The following is a 21,814-nucleotide window of genomic DNA, read 5'->3' as shown; positions in this document are numbered from 1 at the left end:
GGTCCCTGCATTTTGCGTAATATTTAATTTAATTAATTACAAAACACTCATGTGGGACCCCCCCTCAAGTTGGGGAACGGGGACTGGAACCGCCGATCGGGACAAGAAATTGAGACAGAGATTACTGGTCCATGTGCGGCAAAATGTCTGTCCTTGTACGGGGACAATGCAACCTTACAACTCACTGCCCACTTTATCTTCCGTTCTCTAAGGGAGTAATCTCATCATGGTTCGTTACCAATGGTGTTTCTGATTCGGTAAAGATGATGTAATGACTCTTAGTCCGGAGTCCTTTTTTGCACACATTCTCATTATTGAAATTTTTTCCGTTTTGTCAGCTTTTGGTATCATGGAAATGCAGTTACAATCGTTATAGTTGCTGTTTTTGATAACGCCTCCAATAGCCTATAACCTAAGGATAAAATATACGTTAAAACTTTTTAATTATATTCAAAATTAAGGTCGCTATTAAAGATTAATAATTCTCGGATGCCTAAATTACCGCCATGTCAAAAAGTGCCAGTTTACCGGTGCCTAAATTTCCGGGTTCCTAAATATCCGTTGCCTAACTTTCCAGACACCGTGTACATGTATAGGCCTAATTTCTTGCTTGAAAACACGTAGCGCTCTACGTAACGGGCAAGGAAAATGTCAAACATGTTGTACACTAACCTGATCAACATTTTATAATGATATCTATGTTTATATATAACTGTGATAAACATTTCAAACAATTTACAAGCAATATTATTAGCCATGTTTCAAAAGGACTAAGTAAATTCGATCGAGTTGAGTAGGCCTATTATAACTATTGTTAATATTCTGTTCCAGTGTTTAAGTTTGTTTACCTTAAAATATCTTATCTTATCTTATGTAATACACACGTTACTTCAAAAAAAAGAAGATGATTACGTCCTACGCTTCATGCATTTAGTCATGCATGTTAACAAACGACTTAAATTCTGCTCAGGCAACCTAATCTTTATCATTGTATCTTTCTCAGTATTTAATAGATTTCGCTTGTGTGTTTCAAGATTATGGTTTAGTGTTTTATTATTAATTTCTACTTTACTTGTGAGTATTCTCTCCTGAAGGCTTTCATCTGTTGATTTTACTAAAGGTGTTACTCTAGTCAAATGTAAATATTCGTTTGTTATGAATCTCACTGCTCTATTTTGTGTCTGTTCAAGTTTCTTAATGTTTTCTTGAGATGAGGGGTCCCAAACAGAGGATGCATATTCTATTATTGGCCAAACCAAGTGTAAGGGACTCTGGGGTTGAGTTCTTTACTACAGACGTATGGCTCGATAATCTAGGGTATGATTCTCACAGGCAGACCTTAACATAAATAAATATTACAAAGTATCATTCAACGAAGGAGTATAAAATTAGTATTTATTTACAGCCAACAGCAAGTACACATATAATATTGAATGCGTAAATCATCAATACTGAAATACTAAAATGTGCCCAACTGACGTACTACAGGGCGCTTAGACTAGATTCATTGAACAAAAGGATATTAATCCCAAACATAACATTACCCACAAATAGTCAGTTCTCACACATAGCAAAGAATAGAAATATAAATTATAACATCTCCTTACGCTAGGCATAACACTGGTAAACAAAACACAAGCAGCCTACTCAGACCAGGTCAGCTCTTCATCTGCTAGACTGACCGCTAGAAACCTTATTTTCCCCCTTGAAAATCCCGTGATAAAAACAATTCACACACCAACCAACAAAATAAACAAAACACACACACAATCTCACATCTTACACACCCCCGCTCTTGACTTCTTCCCCTTACTTCCGAAATCTAAGTCTATATTATGTACACTAAAAAACATTAATTAATGACATTGATTGTTGAAGTACAACATGGTAAAAAAATACTACTTAAAAATACACAGTACATCTTACTATGTTTACATAAGTAATTAATTGCAATTCAACAAATTACACCTACGAGTTTAGGTATGAAATAATGAATACTTTGTTTCTATGCATCAACATTAATAAAATACATGAATTATCTTTCCATTACCAAACAAAACAAGTTCATCAATAATAATGCATATGTAATAATTAAACTAATAATATAACTAAACTAATCTTCATCTGTTCCACTGGTCCAGATCCTTCCCTTGTGAAGTCAGGTTACAATGTACTGTTTATTGTTTGTAAATATAGAGCTTAAGACTTGACTTCCGATGCTTCTCAATACTGGATGAGACGACGCCTCTTGTGCAAAGTACAATTAAAACACAAAGAGATGAACAGTTCAGTCCATGTCATTTAGCAATAATAATACTAGTAGTAGTAGTAATAGTAGTAAATTCTCTGACGAGACGATCATAGTTGAAAAAGTTGAACTTACATACTGGATTGCTGAGACGCGCAATGTCTGAAAACGTTACAATACCAGGTATGCTTCTGACAGAGACAATAATGTGAGTTCAAACTGTCAGCCTAGACAATGGGTCAGCCCAAAAGTTGCCTGTACCTTTTATGTGCTGAATTTCAAAGTCAAAGTTCATAAGATATAATATCTATCTAGAAATACGAGCATTCGTGGTTGCAGATTTGATCAGTCCAAACAATGAACTTACGTGAATACAAGAAGTGTTCCAACTTCTTAATTCCCCATGTTAATGTTAATAACTCAGGCTCCATTATGCTGTATTTACATTCACGTGGGAGTAATTTTCTGCTTTGGAAACGGACAGGATGCAATTTGTTTCCCACGTACTGTAGAGCAGCAACTGCAACAGCTTTGTCCGAAGCATCATACTGTAGATAAAAACATTTATCTAGATCAGGTAACATTAAAATGGGGTGAAAAGTCAAGTATCTTTGTATACGCTCCAACGCAACCTCCCCCTCCACAGTCTTAGCAACTTTAGAAGGGTGCCCTTTTTTAAGAATTTCAGTAAAGGGAGACAACAAGCTTGAAAAGTTTGGAATGAAGGAGCGATAATAATTGAGCAGACCTAATAATGATCGGATTTCCTTCTTTGATTTAGGGTATCTGAGCTGCAGAATCTTATTGACATTAGAATTTTCAGGCTGAAGAAAGCCTTGGCCAATCTTATGGCCTAGGAATGTAATAGTTTGGAACCCAATTAGTAACTTGTTAGGCTTAACTGTAATATTAAATTCTCCTAACCTCTCAAGCACCTGTCTCAACGAGAACATGTGACTATGCCAATCAGTGTTGTACACTTATACTATTTTATGCGTAAATCATCAATACTGAAATACTAAAATGTGCCCAACTGACATACTACAGGGCGCTTAGACTAGATTCATTGAACAAAAGGCTATCAATCCCAAACATAACATTACCCACAAATAGTCAGTTCTCACACATAGCAATGAATAGAAATATAAATTATAACATCTCCTTACGCTAGGCATAACACTGGTAAACAAAACACAAGCACCCTACTCAGACCAGGTCAGCTCTCCATCTGCTAGACTGACCGCTAGAAAACCTAATTGTCCCCCCTTGAAAATCCCGTGATAAAAACAATTCACACACCAACAAACAAAATAAACAAAACACACACACAATCTCATATCTTACACACCCCCGCTCTTGACACCAAGGTTAAATAACATTTTAGTTTTATGTTCTTATTTGATTTATAGAAATTTCTTTTAATAAACCCTAATGCTTTGTTTGATTTTTTGATAGTTTTATCAATATGGGGATTTCATGACAGTTTTTCATTTATTATAACACCTAGATATTTTGCGTTTTTAGTTCCTGTTACTGGTTTTCCATGAATATGATTGACTTCGTTTATTTGTTTTAGCCTTTTTGTTACTCTTAATAACCGACATATATATTCTACATTTAAACTTTTTGAAATCTGCTTATTACCAGAAGAAATACAGAAATTTGCAAATTATTTATTTATTTATTTTAAGTCTAATTGAACAGAGCAGCTATATAGGCCTAACAGTAAATCAAATCTATGTTATCAATGGTTAAAATGCATTCATTCTATGTTAAAACGCGAAAAATAAAAGAAATAGGGCCTACTAAGTGTGCTTGTTTAACTGTATCTATTGTTTTTTCTAAAAATCTTTTTTTTTTATTTGCTGAGGTAGACATGTAAATCAATAGGCCTTGATATCAATGGCTGATTATTAACTATCTTTCCTATAATAGAAACCTGCAAGATCGACAGATTCAGATTTATTCTTTCGAGAGGCGTCTTTTTGTCTAGCGTTAGCTTTTTATTAGGTGTTAACTCGAGAAATCCAACCGAGTGGGTAAAAAAGAAAAAAGGCCATGAAACATCCGGATCAGAAGGACATTAACCTCATAGACGAAGAGATTGTGGGAACATGGTCACATGGATGTTATATTCAGTGGCGTCACTAGGGTCGGTGTCACCCGGTGCGGTAAGTTCAGGGTGTCACCCCCCCCCCCAACCGTCTCCAAGCATTTCCCAATATTGTTACAAAAATGTAAAATTAGTATCTATGCTATTTTAACTGTGTTTGATTATGAAATTTTATCCATGGTTATTACATATATGAAAATGTAATTTTATTCAATAAAAAATGACTTAACATTAACTTAGACTTTAAAGACTTTTACACATTACGGAAACTGTTTAACATTGTGCTCATCTTATTCTTCTCTAATATCCTAGAATCTAGACCAAAAAATGTTCGTCATTTAGTCTTTTATTGCTGAAACTTTTTTTAAGTGCTTCTGAGCTTCAAAAACTCACTTTCTTTGGTTTTAGATCGCTTCATTTCTCCTTGTAAGAAATTGCAGGTTAAGAAAATAAATCATAAGAAGAGGTGGACAGACTGAATCTGAAGTGTGAGAAACATTGGAGGCAATGAACAGTGTTTCTCAAACTTTTACCTTTGGTTTTTCGCTAGACATTTTTTTTTATCGCACCCCCCTTAGTAAGCTTGGTACCTAGAAGGGGGAATCGCTGATGGCTCACACGTTGGGTTTAAGAAAGGTAATGAAAAAGAAAAGATACTTAAAGACATAAAATTATGACACAATTTTTATTTTGTATGAATATTCACATTGTGTTTAGAATCGAAATGTACTAAGTGAATATTTGTTACAAGTTAGTCCGTTTTTTTTTTAGTTTCATAAATATTGTTTTGTAGATAATTTTAAGTCTTTTGTAGATTCAAAAAAGTTCTTGCTGGAAATAGCGTGAGAAAAGCGAAAAGATCTAGGGGAAGCGCCGAATGCTTCGCCCAGCGTTTTCCTGCGTTCTGGGCTTCATAATATATTCTATCTAGCGTCTACGGCGCTTTTTTTTTTCTGGTAGTATGCAGAGCCCATGTAAAAAAAAAAAGCTTAAAATATAACATGCAAGAACGTTCCGATATTGAAGTGTTTTCTTGCAATCAGAGCGCACTATTCATTCATTCAAAAAAGTAAAAGCTGCAAGCCAAGCTAAGTCTAAAGAAGGAGTCAACATTGGTCAATACTGTTATGCAGGGATATTCGAGCTACACATAGTGCACGTATGTCTGTAGTGAGCGTTATGGTCTTAAGATCATTTTCTTGTTCAGTACGAACTTGCGCTGCTAAGAATTTAGTTTTTGTCACGTAAAAGTCGTCAAAATAACGACATTCAACAGTTGTGAGAATTTCTGGCCTAAGAAGGACATTTGACTGGATTAATATTAAGACGTTGATTAATAACTACAACAAAATAAAATAATAATTTAAAAGGATTCACCCTATCCAAATTTATCATTCCTCCCACAGTTTGAGAAACACTGCAGCATAACATGCAAGCTTTTAGTGGGCACGATCGTCATTTGATCATATTCGTGTTTAGCAGGAGGGCTTGTAGCAGGCCTGTTCTGTTCACGTATCATACGTCAAAAGTGCGATTGTACGTCAGTCGAGAGACATTTATCAGTTCTTCCATAAGCAATAATGCTGTTTTTACTTGATTAATAATAATGATTCCTAAGTGAGGGTCCATTTGCAGCTAACCTGTTACAAGTGTTGCTTTTTTTAAATATATTTATTCACACAAAGTTCCCTTGCTTTGGATAGAAGAGAAAAAAAAAACTAAAATTAATTGCAAATGTTTATCGTGCCACCTCCTTAAGGATCTTGAAGCTAGAATAGTATAACCAGCTAAACAATCGTACAATGCTATCATTTTGTTGAAGCATTTTGTGAAAGGGGGGGGGGGCTAATAACTTTGATATATTGTACCAATTGTGTAATAAAGAATACAATCTTTTTCATTAAATGTGTAAATAAAATATATAATAATAAGACAAGTCTTCGAGTCCGAAGATTAGTGAGGAATGCAGTATTTCCCGTGACTGCGCAGTCCCAGCCTAGGCCTACATATTTTGCCAAATCCAGGGCAAGCACAACCATTGTCCGCAGGCGGTCGATTTAGATTTTTTTTTCGCCGTCTGCGTTTGTCTTCGGCAGCAGATTTTCTTTTGGTCTCAAATGTGTATCCCGCGGCCTTCGTGAGTGACCTCCAGATGTCTCGTTCTGATGTCGCATGCAACCAGGCGCTCTCTTCTATGTCAGCTAAGGCAAGTTGACGCCTAAGCCGATTGACTCAGAGCGGGCCATCTGGGCTACAGGACTAGAGGAACGTTGAGCAAAAAAAAAGCTTATCCTCCGATTTTTGAGGTGAATGCCGAAACAATTCCAAGACCGGAGTTGTGGACTCATCACTTGTAGCTGTACGAGGTCACCCTGATCGACCTTTATGCACATCACACACTGTTCCGTGAATTTCAAATTTGTCAAGTGTAGACGTGTAATTGTTTACCTTGAAGGTGGTTCTGTACCATACTCACGTCTCCACTGTCTTCGAACCGCAGCAACATTCTCAAACTTCCAATACCACTTTTTTATCTGCTTCCGCTCTTCAAAACTCAAACGCACGTCCGCCATGTTGCAGTTACTTCCTTGCCACTCCGGTACTGTGTGTGGTACAGAACCACCTTCACATTTATTTTTCCAATTAGACATTAAGCTTTCCATGTGCTGAAATTTAGCATTGTAGAACGGGAAATAAATTGTCTATGACAGTTCAAAGTGTGTATACATTTTTTGACGCACCCTGTAGTTTACCCTTACGGCTCAGGCCCCTCCCCACACACACACACCTGTCTCGATACTAAAAAACTGTTGTTCATTCTTCTGTTTTAATACAGCAACTAGACTGACTGTATAGGTGTCGTAGGATCTGGACGATTTTTTCTGGGATGCCGTATTCTCTAGCTATTTTCCATACTGATTCTCGGTGGAAACTATCAAACGCTTTCTTAAAGTCTACGAAACTGATCGTTAGCCATTATTGGTTCTCAATACTTTGTTCTATGATATTTCGTAGAACGAAGATCTGCTCTTCACACGTTCTGCCTCTTTGGAAGCCTGCTTGTTCTTCTCTGAGCCTCTCATCTACAAGACTGTTGAAGCCGATAAAGGCACTTTTCTTATTCCATATGCTTGGACAAAAGTATTCAAATGCCCGTCTTTCAACGTGACTGAGCAGGGCCTGAGATATCTGCGTTTCACCACCAATATACCCAGCAAATTCATTTGATTCATAATGCTCTTGCTCGTATTTTTTATTTATTTATTCCAAATCAACGTTTTGACTCGTACGAAGTTGAAGAACTTTCTAATATTCAAACCTTTTATAGTGCAAAGAATTGCACGCCTATTATTAGATGTACATGGTTGGCCATCATCATCTCATCTCTGCCTGTGGTCCCTTATGGGACATAGGCCACCAGCCAGCTTCTTCTGGGCGTGTCTCTCCAACTGTCCCCACGTCTTGCCCATCTGCTTGACATCTGCTTCCAAATTGCGGTATCATATATTCCTGGGCCGTCCCTATCTTTCTCTTTTTAAGTCTGTCGAGTATGATGATAGTCAGTCTGTTGTAAATATTATCCTTCTCTTCCTCTTCACTGTCATTTGTTGTTAAGACAATATCTAAGTTAATCCTCTTCTTCACTGAATGGAATGAGGCTATTATTATCCGTGGTCCATGCGCTTCTCATCCTATAAGTGCCCTCTGAGCCCGCTTAGACAGCATTATACCATAATGTGTAATTCTTGGAGGATCGTGTTTCAAATCAGGAGCTTTGAAACTGGATACAGCAGCTCCCTGATTGACCCTTTAGGTCGATGACCTATGCTGGTAGCTCAGCTCGACCAGCCGATTGACTCAGAGCGGGCCATCTGGGATACAGGACTAGAGGAACTTTGAACCATTTTTTTGACGCACCCTATAGTTTACCCTTACGGCTCAGGCCCCCCCCCCACAAGACACCCTCCAAGGTCCCCGCGCACTGCTGGATTTGAATTTTTCCATTCACTCCAAGCACACCAAAAGTTACCTAATTTAGTATGCGTCTATAAACCTTTGCATTTTATACTAGGTTCACAAACTAGAAAACGCACAGCTTTGTAAACATTTTATAGAGATTTTTGGACGTGTATCTTAGTTTATTTTGGCTTAGCTTAGTCGATGAGTAGAGAAAATCTCAAATATTTGGAAGTAGCCTATTCCGTAAACATTTTATCTACTTATATGATGCTAGGGTCACTTGACCTAAACAATAAAGAATTTGAAAAACCAAACAGCGGACCTGGAAGAAGATGGATCTCCAGCTGTTCGGCGCCAGGATTATCCGACCTTCACCATCATCAGTACAAGAAACGTCAGGACCATTTACGAGACTGAGAAAACTGCAAGTGGCAGCAAAGATGAGAAACATCAACCTTCATCTTAAGAATCAGCGAGTCAAGTTAGACTCTCTCCAACTGTCCCCACGTCTTGCCCATCTGCTTGACATCTGGTTCCAAATTGCGGCACCATATATTCCTTGGCCGTCCCTATCTTTCTCTTTTTAAGTCTGTCGAGTATGATGGTAGTAAGTCTGTTGTAAATATTATCTTTCTCTTCACTGTCATCCAAGAAACGTACAAGATTTAACAACAGAGATGTCTGCAAGTGAACTTTGACGACTACAGGTATAAACAAATAGTTTGAGAACATTGCGCAGGATGGACAACAGAACAAACTGAGCGTGCTTGTACGAACCTCTCCGATAGCGAAAGAAATGAAGTTGCCATAAAGAAGGGGATGCACAAGAAAGAAGCCCTGTTAGATAGCCCTAAAACAGGAGCATTCTGATACACGAACAGTGGCTAACTTTGCCGCTTCGGAATCGGCTTACTTAGTAAAATCCGATTGTTCGTGGACTCAAAAAGAAACACAAACTAGTTTTTCATGTGAGTACATTATTTACATCCTTTGTCTTTCAAGACAGAAGGAGACAGTCGGCAACCTCGTCATGGTTAACAAAATGTCCATTTGTAGCGTACTCGTAATATAAAAATCCAGTTATGGATTTACGGCAGTGCGTCAACCCTGTGCCTATATTTCCGCAAACCTAAAAATATACAAAATACACATTTTTTGCTTGCATATTTAATAATTATAATTATTTTTAAAGTAGAAAAATAAGATTACATACTCTAAAAAAAAAAACGACGGCAGAAAAAAATGTATTCTTGGAATACGTATTTTAAATAAACAAAACAGTTAACACACGATTAGATTTATAATATTATTTTTTTAGCAAAGATACGTAGGCCTATAATTAATTAATAATATATTAATTAAAATTCCCCAATTAAAAACATAAAATACCATCTAAACATTAATAGTTATTCCAAGAATAATTTGTACAAAAAAATCTAAATCTATTACATAGAGGAGAGAGAGAGAGAGAGAGAGGGCAGTGACCGGGCGCGCTCTGCGCGCGAGCAGGTGAGGTCACGTTAGTACGTCATCATACGTGCGGATAGACAGCTGCCAAATAATTGACCTGAAAAACTAGAGTCCTTCGATGTAAAGTTTTACCGAGTTGAAGTCCTTCTGGTAACATAGGAAAAAACAACCTGACTTACAAATTTGAAGTTCTTTTTTCTTACAGAAAAAGATAGCTAAATGGAAGGAAATTGGGTCAGAATCATTGAAAAATGGACACGCACATAATACAGCCTGTTAGTTTCATATTAAATATCAAAATAAAGATCGATGTAATAACCACAAAAACAGAGTTACATTGTATGGATTCATGTAGTTTCTGTAATAAATAAACTACTCTTTATATTAGAGAATAGATCTAGCCAAGTTTGGTGTTATGCACAAATTGTAAGACAAATTTCCATATGGACAATAAAGATCATTATTATTATTATTATTATTATTATAATATAGCTAGACCCTATTAAGGTTATAATTATATAATTATGTCTTCATAATTTTTATACATAAATAGAAGCATGGACATAGCCAAGTTCTGTTTTCGGGGAAGTTTTTTTTTTGCTGGGGGGGGGGGTAATTCTCACCCTCACATATATATGTGTGTGTGTGTTTAATTATCCTCATTATATTTAGACCCCACCCCCCTATCCAGAGTTTTTATGACGTTAATAAACCCTAGAGAAGGATTTTAAACTCAAAACTGGAGAAAGTGATGGTTATATATTCAAATATTCCATACAAGAAATAAAGTTTAAGAAAACAAAGTCATTAAATTAGGACCATTGTATTTTCTGTCATTGACTTATGTCGCAAGCTATATAAACAAAAAGAAAAAAAATGAATTGTCAACCTTTCTGATTTAACTCTTGTTGCAAGTCATCTGTTACATCCAACCATACAATTCCACTTTTTTTTTAAGTTTTATATTTTGAATCTACTTTTTTGTTTTCTTTGATTCTCCCATTTAATTAACAGTCGTGATTCACACACATAATAAATGGTACAGAGAACACAATTTGCATTTATACCAAAAGTCGATCCAAAATAACGTAAAAATGATGCAATGTGCTGCAGACACAAGATGTCACGTACTAGAGGGGAGGGGAGGGGTATCTTGGAAAGGGCTATTTCATGCTGCCTTGAGTCGTTTGGTAAACACAACTCTGCTTGAAATGGGCTTGAACCTTGAGCCCCTTTCATATGTAGCCAAGCCAACCCAAGTTTAAACATACTTAGCCTCTCAACCACAAATTCCACATTATTATCAGAAAATTTATAATAAAAAATAGTATAAAATTTAACCACTTTTAATTAAAATATATTTCATTTAAAACCTGTTGAAAAATAAAACAACCTTAATATTTAATCATTTAATATTAAATTTTAAACAATTATTAAACAATGAATATCTAAGAATTTTTTCCTAAAGTGTAGAGAATTGAAACCTTAAAATGAAGGTAGGATCAAATTCATAAAGGGAATATTGCTTTAGAAAAAGCTTAGGGTTAGGGTTAGGGTTAGGGTTACATATCTGTAAGTAATGTGTTCAAAACAACAAATTAAATTAACACTATTTAATTGAAAAAAAAATTGCATCAAAGTTTGTTTCTGAAGTAATTTGAATGCAAGATTGTTTATATTTCATACAATAGAATGAAAATCTAATAATTCGGTCCTAAAATGTGGAGATTGAAAGCCTTAATTAAAATAAAATGGCATGGTCAAATTGATAATGGGAATTTTGCTAAAGAAAAAGCTTATGTGTATGATAAAAATATCTGTAAACTATGTGTTCAAAACAACATATAAAATTAATAGTACTTAATGAAAATAAAAATTTTGCCTCAAAATTACACTATTTATTACATAAGTTACTTAATTACATTTGTGTTTTTTTAAACAGGTGCAACTCCTACTAGTGTCACTTCAGTGCCAAGAGAAGAGACCATTCTTTCTTCACAGACGTTGAGTAAGCATCTATAAGTTGTGTCATAAAAGAATAGAATTATTGCAGTTTATTTAGTTTTTTCTATTTCATGTCAATTATTTACATCTTGGATAAGTTTAAAACAGAAGTTGTTCAATATTAACAATTTCTACTGTAGTAGTTGACTAAAAAATATATTTAAATCTTAATATAGAAAGAGTTTTATTTTTTATTAATTATTTTCAACCAGAAGATGAATTGTTTCCAGCTTTTAAAACATTTTAAGAATACTCGTCCATTACTTATATATCTTTCCATTACAATTTTGCAAAATTACAAAAATTTACACGCTTGGTGGGTAGCGTGGTCGAGAGGCCAAGTTCGCTTGAACTTGGCTTGGCTTGGCTACCTAGAAGGGGGCTCGAGGTTCGACACCCGACTCGGGCAGAGTTGTGTTTACTGAGCGTCTAAAGGCAGCACGGAAAACCAACTCCTAGATACCCCCTCCCCCCCCACCGGTCCACAAATGAGATTGGACCAAAAGCGCTCTGAGCATGCTATAAACATGAAAGTAGCTCTATATAAAAGCTATAATAATAATAATTTTTCATGTTTTATTAATTTAACTTTTTTAGTTTCTTGTTAACCTAAATTGTTTACTATGGATCGTTTGCCAATTTTCAAGATTTGTTGCAGATGTTTTAAGTATTATCTCTTTCTATTTTTATTGTAAATGATGGTGTGATATGGCCTAAACTTTAAACAAATCACTTCTCCTTAACTATTATCGGGTACACATTAACAATGAATGGGACTTATAGCACCCTTAAAATCCTGAAAATTGAAATCTTGGTTTATAAAGTAATTTGAATGCCAGACTGTATATATTTGATGCAATAAAATAAAAATGTAATAATTTAGTCCTTATATGTGGAGATTGAAAGCCTTAATAAAAATAAAATGGCATCTATATAGTGAAATTGATAATGGTAATATTGCTTAAGAAAAAGCTTATGTGTAACATAAACATATCTGTAAACAATGTGTTCAAAACAAAAAATTTTATTGACAGTATTTAAAATCTTTGCCTTAAAGTTACACTTTTATTTTACATAAGTTACTTAATTGTATTTGTAATGTTTTTTTAACAGGTGCAACTCCTACTAGTGTCTACTCAGCTCCAAGAAAGACATTTGGTAAGCATCTATAACTTGTTAAAAAATAAACAAACTAAATGTTTAATCATTGGATGGCTGCCTTGTCGTGCGGTTTGTGCATTGGACTTTCGTATGGATTTATCATTGTTCCCTGGTTCAAACCCTGCCCGTTCCCATCCCCTGTTGTCCTGCAAGAGGTTTGGACTAGGAAGTAAACTATCTTTAACTCTGAAGGAACATCCAAAACATGTAAAACAAACATTTTTTAATATTAAGTTGTTTGCAATTACATTACAATAAAAATTAAGTTATTGGGCCCTTAAATGTGAAAATTTAGAGATCTTATAAAAATAAAATGGTAAGGTCAAATTGATAATGGAAATATCTCTTATAAAAAAGGTTATGTGTTTGATAAACATATCTGTAAACTATGTGTTCAAAACAACAAATGAATTTGATAGTATTTAATGAAAATAAAAATTTTGTCTCAAATTTACGCTATTTATTACATGTTACTTAATTACATTTGTGATTTTTTTTTAACAGGGGCCACTCCTACAAGTGTCTCGTCAGTGCCAAGAGAAGAGACCATTCTTTCCTCACAGACGTTGGGTAAGCATCTATAAGTTGTGTCATAAAAGAATAGAATTATTGCAGTTTATTTAGTTTGTTCTATGTCATGTCAAATATTTACATCTTGAATAAATTTAAAACAGAAGTTGTTCAATATTAACAATTTCTACTCTAGTAGCTAACTAAAAAATATATTTTATATCTTGCGAGCGCTTTACTTCGCTTAGTTGGTCATACAAGAGTCGTTTAGGGATGCGGTGGTCTTCCATTCTGTAGACGTGACCTGCCCATCGCAGCTGGGACTGCATCAGGATTGTGTGGATGCTTTGCAGACACGCTCTTCGAAGGACTAGTGTATCTGGCAAAGAAAGCGCTTCAGGTACACCCTCAAAGCTTCTCTGAAGGCGTTCAGCATAGACCTTGGCACCTGGGAGACAGAGTCACATGACAGAGCATCATGGCGTCGCGCTGTGAAAACTGGCGCACAGGTTGCTGAGGAAAAAAGAACAACGCTGGCAGAAGAAAAACGCCAGAAAAGAAAAGCAAGACAATTGACACTAGCTCCAGCTGGAATAACCTGCCTGGTGTGCGGCCGAACATTCTGGGCTCACATAGGTCTCACCAGCCACATGAGGAGGCATAAAACAGCAGTGCAAAGCCCTCAGCCCCCTGGATGACAAAGTGGTCATCATCGAACCACGATGGAGGAACTATATATATATATATTATATCTTAATGATAAGAGTTTTATTTTTGATCAATTATTTTCAACCAGAAGCTGAATTGTTTCCAGCTTTAAAACATTTTAAGAATATTCATCCATTACTAATATATATCTTTCCATAAAGATTTTGCATGTTTTTAACTATATCTTTTTTTCTCATTTTTGCAGCAGTAGCCTTTATTAATTAAACTTTTTTAGTTTCTCTCTTGTTTACTTAAATTGTTTACTATGGACCGTTTGGCCAATTTTCAAGAGTTATTACAGATGTTTTAAGTATTATCTCATTCTATTTTTAATTGTTAATGATGGTGTGATATGGCCAAAACTTCAAACATATATCACTTTTTCTTTAGCTATTATCAGGTACAAATTAACAATGAATGGGACTTACAGCACCCTTAAAATTCTGAAAAATAACATCTTGGTTTTTAAAGTAATTTGAATGCCAGACTAATTTTATTTTATGCAATAAAATAAAAATGTAATAAATCTGTCCTTATATGTGGAGATTGAAAGCCTTAATAAAAAAAATGAAATTGCAAGGCTAAATTGATAATGGGCATTTTGCTTAAGAAAAAGCTTATGTGTATGATAAATATATCTGTAAACTATATGTTCAAAACAAATGAAATTGATAGTATTAAATGAAAATAAAAATTTTGCCTCAAAATGACACTTTTTATTACATAAGTTACTTAATTACATTTTTTTGTAGCAGGTGCCACTCCTACAATTGTCTCCTCAGTGCCAAGAGAAGAGACCATTCTTTATTCTCAGACATTGGGTAAGCATCTATTAGTTGTGTCATAAAAGAATAGAATAATAGCAGTTCATATAGATTTTTCTATTTCATGTGAATCATTTACATCTTGCATAAATTTAAAACAGACATTGTTCAATTATAACGATTTCTACTGTAGTAGTTAACTAAAAATATATTTTATATCTATAATATAAGAGTTTTATTATTGATTAATTATTTTCAACCAGAAACTGAATAGTTTCCAGCTTTTAAATATTTTAAGAATATTCATCCATTACTTATATATCCTTCCATAACAATTGAGTTTTATTTTTGATCTATTATTTTCAACCAGAAGCTGAATTGTTTCCAGCTTTAAAACATTTTATGAATATTCATTTATTACTTATATATCTTTTCGTTACAATTTTTTTATGTTTTTTAATTATATCTTTTGTCTCATTTTTGCAGCAGTAGCTGTTATTAATTAAACTTTTTTAGTTTCTTTCTTGTGTGAAAAATATAAAAAATGTAATAATTTGGTCCTAATATGTGGAGATTGAAAGCCTTAATAAAAATAAAATTGCAAGGCCAAATTGATAATCGGACTTTTGCTTGAGAAAAAGCTTATGTGTATGATAAACATATCTGTAAACTATTAGTTCAAAACAACAAATGAAATTGTTAGTATTTATCGAAAATAAAAATTTTGCATCAAAATTACACTATTTATTACATAAGTTACTTAATTACATTTGTGATTTATTTTGAACAGGTGCTGCTCCTACAAGTGTCTCCTCAAATCCCATAGGAGAATCCACAACACTTTCCTCTGAGACAAAAAGTAAGCATCTATAACTTGTTATATAAATGCATGGTCTCTGCTATTATTGTGGCCACCTCTGTGTTTTTTTTTAAAGTGCCACCTCTTCCCCCAGTAATAAGAATTCATTTAGACTAAGCTTAAGACTGTACCTAAAACGCTCTTTGATTTAAATCCAATTTTGTAGACCATTTCTTTTTTCCTTTGATAATCTCATTGTTTTTGCATCCTATTCCCTTTAAGATGTTTTATTTCAATTTTAACTTTGCATTTTTTTTTAAAAGGTAATGAAAAAGAAAAGAAAAATAGTCTTATTAATAACATGATTTTTATGTTATATTTATTAAATACTATATATGGAATCCAAATTTAAGTTAAAAAATTCACTTAAACAAGTTGTTTTTTTCTGAAATTGTGTTGCGTAAATAATTTTTAAGTCCCTGTGCAAAGCGTATTCTAGTGTTTTTAATGTCACAAATTCTTTTTCCTGGTATCTACAATGCCTTTTTCTAATTGTAAGAATTGATAATATTTATAAAAGGTAATAGTTATGTGTTTTATTTCAGAATACTTCCTAATAAAAAAAACAGTTAATGGCCATATTAATTCTAATAATAAAAAGGCAATAGTATTATGTGAGGGACATTCTTGGTAGGCCTACATATTGTGCATGAGCATTTGTAATGGGCGTGATCTTATTTAGTCATCACCAGAATGAAGTGCAATGGTTGGAAGAAATTACGAGAAAAAAAATCTAGAAGAAAAACACAATTGAAAATGTTTTGAAATGGTTTTATTAGAAAATGAAATGATGTCTCAAACTTAATATATTTAAATTTTCAAAACATTAAATATAATGTAATTTTTCTAAATATTCAGATAAATTACACTGAAAATAAAACATTTTCTCGACGTCCCCTCCCCTTGTTGTTGGTTTGTGGTTGCCATGTCACTCTAAACAGCATTTATATTTTTAATAAATAAACTTTATATAACTTGAACAAACTTCTTATGTGAACAACAAATCAATATAACTGTTATTACAATATTTACAAATTTAGCTTGAGATGAAATATAGATCAAATGGTAATGAAATAAATTGATATTTAAACTAAACATCTTTATTGTTTCATGTCTTGAGATAGTCTGCTGTTTCACTTTTGTATTATGCTTATGCATAACCACCAATTCATTGTCTTACCTCTTCTTACCATGATCAAGGAAACACACACATTTTATAACACCCCTTTTTATCAGAACATTGTGCCCTCCCCCTATTAGATGAACCCCCCTTCCCCCACCCCTAAGTAGGCCCAAAATTAGAGAAGCACAGCATTAAAAATAAAGATGATCAATAAAACAAAACAGAATAATAGTAATAATAATCCAATACTAAAAACATGAAAATTTTTAAATAAAACACTTGAAGAAATTTAAATATAAAAATTAAATATTATCTAGTTTTAATATTAAATATTTATGAAACAGATACTGTTTTAACTAATGAATAATGAAACTAAAGCTAACATCCTAAATAAATACTTTGTATCAGCATTCTCAGCCCCAGGAGACAAAGATATCTTACTTAATTTGAACCAAGTAGACAACATAGAAGATAGAGAAGTACAAAATAAAAGGGAATCCAAAAACTATTAGCCAACATCAAACCGAATAAAGCATCTGGACTTGATGGTATTCCAGCTAGATTACTCAAAGAACTAAGCAATGAGCTAGCACCAGTGTTCAAAATACTTTTTCAGGCATCTCTTAACCAGGGCAAAGTACCAAGGGACTGTAAAATAGCTAATGTCACGCCCTTATTTAAAAATGGAGAAAAATCTGGCCCAGGTAACTACAGACCAGTATCACTTACCAGCATCACATGTAAAATCCTAGAACACATAATATGTAGCAACATCATAAACCACTTAGACAAACATAATGTCCTTACTCCATACTAACATGGCTTTAGGAAATATAGATCAAGTGAAACACAACTAATAGGACTAATTGATGATTTTTCAAAAGATTTAGATAATAGTGAGCAAATAGATGCTATGTTACTAGATTTTTTCAAGGCTTTTGACTAAGTTCACCACCATAGTTTTGCTTAAAAAATTAAAATATTTTGACATTGATGGTCCATTGCATTAGTGGATTAAAGATTTTCTGATAGGGAGAGAACAAACTGTAATAATAAATGGCTCTAAATCAACACCAATAACAGTAAACTCAGGTGTACCTCAAGGAAGAGTCTTAGGTCCACTACTATTTTTAATTTACATAAATGATTAACCAAATTGCATTAGATCAGAAACAAAAGTCAGATTATTTGCAGATGATTGCTTAATATATAGAACAATAAAAGCAACACAGGATACAAAGAGATATAGATTACAGAAATGACAATCAAATTGGAGCATGTCTTTCCACCCAAAAAAAAAGTTATTAAGAGTAAGAAACAAAAAACTAAAACATATTAATTTTTAATTCCACTTATGTTATTTATGGTAAACCAGTAACACAGACTAAAAACGCAAAATACCTAGGTGTTATAATAAATGAAAAACTGTCATGTTATCCCTATATTGATGAAACTATCAAAAAATAAAACAAAGCATTATGGTTTATTAAAAGAAATTTCTATTTATCAAATAAGAACATAAAACTCAAATGTATTTAACCTTGGTTAGGCCAATAATAGAATAAATATCCTCTGTTTGGGACCCCTTAACTCAAGAAAATATTAAGAAACTGGAACAGACACAAAATAGAGCAATGAGATTGATAACAATCGAATATTCACATTTTTCACATTTGACTAGAGTAACATTACACCCGGACTAAACTACAAACAACCAACCATCAAAACACATTTACTAAATAACACCTTAACAAAAGAATCAAAACCACTGGAGCTCAAAGTAGGCACGCTTGAAACAATTGAAAGCTATCAAAAAACAGCTATCCATATTTATACAAACGGATCGGCTTTCAAAGCTAAAATCAATGCTGGTCTTGGTGCCTTCCTGGTCTTCCCTAAAAATAAACACTTTGAGATAAGCGCACCCTGTGGCGATTACTGCTCAAACTTCCATGCCGAAATTGAAGCAATTACCATAGCACTACAGACAGTGGAAAACAAATTATATGAAAGAGTGCAACAACCATCAGATATGTTTTTTATTACAGACTCCCAATCTACTCTGCAAGCACTTAACAGCAGCACCTCAAATTGCCCAAGAGAGTTAACAACACTCATTGTGATAATCCATCAGATGATATCAAAATTAAATATCATTATCACACTACAGTAGATCCCTGGACACATTGGCATCATGGAAAATGAAAAGGCAGATAATCTATCAAAGGCAGGTTCATCTATGGAACAACCAGATAGACCTGTTAACTACCTCACCCTAAAGTCAATGTTAGTCAACAATCACAAAGAGGAGTGGCTCAACCAATGGGCATCAGGAAACACAGGCAGAGCTATGTACAAAGAAATGACTACGCCTAACAAACTGGACAGTATTAACTTCCTCCCCCGCCAAGAACAATCTACAATTTTCCAACTAATAACAGGACACACACCACTATTAAATTACCACCTTTACAAAATAAACTCCACACAACTACCCCTTTGCAGACACTGCGCCCACCCCTTTAAAACCGTAAACCATATCCTCTTTGAATGCCCCTCCCTAATCCACCTTAGGCAGACCCTACTTCCACTACAGCCCAACATAACCAACATCCTGTACGGCAGTGCTGAACAACTGAAGAAAACAGCACACTTTTTTTTTTGCAGTCTACAAAAGAGCTCACAGCTCAGCAGCAATAAAGCTGGCTAGAAGAAGAAGAAGAAGAAGACTAGAGTAACACCTTTAGTAAAATCACTAAATTTAGAAAGCCTTCAGGATAAAAGCCTTAAAAGTAAACTAGTTTTTTTTACATAACACTGAACCATAATCTTCAAATGCAAATACAAAATTTAATAAAATTCTAAGTAAGACACAAAGATAAAGGCACATTCCTCGTTCCATATGCTAGGACAAATTTGTACAAATGATCTTTCTTCCCTAGCGCTATTAGAGCATGGAATGGGTTGCCTGAACTAGCCAGGAAAACCAGTGACTTGGCAGAATTTAGGTCATTGGTTAATATGCATGACTAAATTCATGATGCATAGGACGTAATCATCTTAATCTTCTTTTTTGGAGTAATGTCTGTATCATATAAAATAAAAAGATAATTATATTACAAAAAGAAGATATTTATTAAAAATGTATTTTAAACTAGAACACAAATGAACTTAATGTAGATCTACATCTAGACTCTTATTATTGGTCAAAAATATTCTACTGTCAACTAACAGCCGTTTAAAAAAAAGTGAAAATCTTTCTAAAATTTAATGTTTATTTACTAGATCTACTTACAGTGTGGGCTATTCGACTCATAACAAATATCACAAACACCTCGCAAAAATTCAAGGATAGAAATGAGTTTATAAAGTCTCCAAAATAACTTCTTATTGTAAGAAAATATCATCCCCCCCCTCCCCCTCAAGTTTCAAAGGATAATGAAATAATTATAATTTGTTCACAATTTTTTTCTATTAAATAAAAAAATTTAAACAAAAAAAACCTTGGCATAGAAATTTGTCCACCCACTACACTCAGCCGCTTGTGTGCAATGCACACATTGCACAAAAGGTAGCAGCGGCCCTGCATATATGTATATAATTATTACAGGTCATTCAGATTTTTTAATTTCATGTCAATGTTTTACATCTTACATTAGTTTTAAACAGAACAATTACAGCTAGAAATTACAAAAATTTTGACAATTTCTACTGTAATTGTATAATAAAAAATAGTATAAGGTGACTGAGCTTCATTTTGTTGAATAGTTTCTTAAAGAAGGGTAAATGCCCAAAACCATGTTGAGATTATTTTTGTAATGATGAAAATGAGCAGTGGGGTAAAGACTGCCAATCGGAAGAGTTCTTTTTGTGTACTGTTAGTTCTAAATGTAATTGTTCATGGTGATTAAAATAGAAAGTTTCTTAAGTCACTCAAAAGTATAGAAAATCCAGAGCTTACATTGTGACATTTTACGTTGAATCTTTAGATTAAAACTATTGGCTGATTATTAGCTTGGAAGGAAGTATTTAAAGTTTAACTTCTCAAATGTTACATACATACTTTTAATTTTCCAATAATTATAATCATGATGGCTTTTTTTAATGAAAAATTAAGTGATTTTGGGTAAAATATGCATTTTGTAGCAAAGTAAAATCACTCATTTTTGCCGACCACCTTTCAACTCATTAAAAAAGATTGCATTTGGCATATGTTTGTCCCTCATATGTTATACGTGCCCTGCCTTGCATGACTGTCGGACTATAAGAAGTTCACACAGGCATTAGCAGAAAGATCGCTGTTTTATAGTGCAGTTCATGATGGTGTGCAAACATCTTAGGCGAAAGCGTTCAAGAAGTATTAGTTGCTGTCTATAAAGTATCCATGTCTCATATTCACAAATAGGGGTTGAGCTTGATAGATACTGATTTGTGTAGTTGGGCTGAGCAATTTTTTTTTTGTTTCACTCTCGCTTCGAGGCATCGAAAAGCATAACTAACCCTGATCAAATGCTTATCAGCCTCCCTTTAAAAAAATGCGTCATTTGATACTATGCTTTCCAGATATGTGAAGTTGTCTAGCGTGTTAAGGGATGTATATTCGCTGTGATTTTTTTTTATTGGGGTCTGAGTACATTTTATTCGGTTACTTCTGGAACATGACTTCTATTTTACTGAGGTTTATAGCTTAACCAAAAAAGGTGGCACTGTACGCAAATTTGTTGATTGCAAGCTGGTCATCATGTTCAGTGTATGCAAGTAAGGCATAGAGAAGCTGTGTTATGACCAATTTATTTTTCGTTTTCGTATGGGATTGTTGACTTTTAAGCTTGAACAGCTCATCACCTTTATTTCTGCCTTTGGTCCCTTCTAGAGCATAGGCCAGCAACCAGCT

General features: G+C 33.9%; 1 protein-coding gene and 1 long non-coding RNA gene across 2 annotated transcripts in view; both read left to right on the top strand.

Moving 5' to 3' along the window:
- The window catches only part of LOC129921611 (mucin-2-like), a 361,373-nt gene that overhangs the window by 329,979 nt on the left and 9,580 nt on the right, over window positions 1-21,814 (top strand). The window contains exons 13-14 of the mRNA XM_056004463.1: window positions 14,927-14,995; window positions 15,729-15,797. Coding sequence (XP_055860438.1) covers window positions 14,927-14,995; window positions 15,729-15,797 — 138 coding nt within the window. The remainder of the gene's footprint in view (window positions 1-14,926; window positions 14,996-15,728; window positions 15,798-21,814) is intronic.
- On the top strand, window positions 11,374-13,499 carry LOC106073960 (uncharacterized). The gene is made up of 3 exons (XR_008773724.1): window positions 11,374-11,799; window positions 12,909-12,953; window positions 13,461-13,499. It is a non-coding gene; the product is annotated as an uncharacterized LOC106073960 (long non-coding RNA).

The sequence above is a fragment of the Biomphalaria glabrata genome, chromosome 11 (genome assembly GCF_947242115.1).
Source record: "Biomphalaria glabrata chromosome 11, xgBioGlab47.1, whole genome shotgun sequence".
Lineage (NCBI taxonomy): Eukaryota > Metazoa > Mollusca > Gastropoda > Planorbidae > Biomphalaria > Biomphalaria glabrata.
This window is presented reverse-complemented; position numbering and strand designations above follow the sequence as displayed.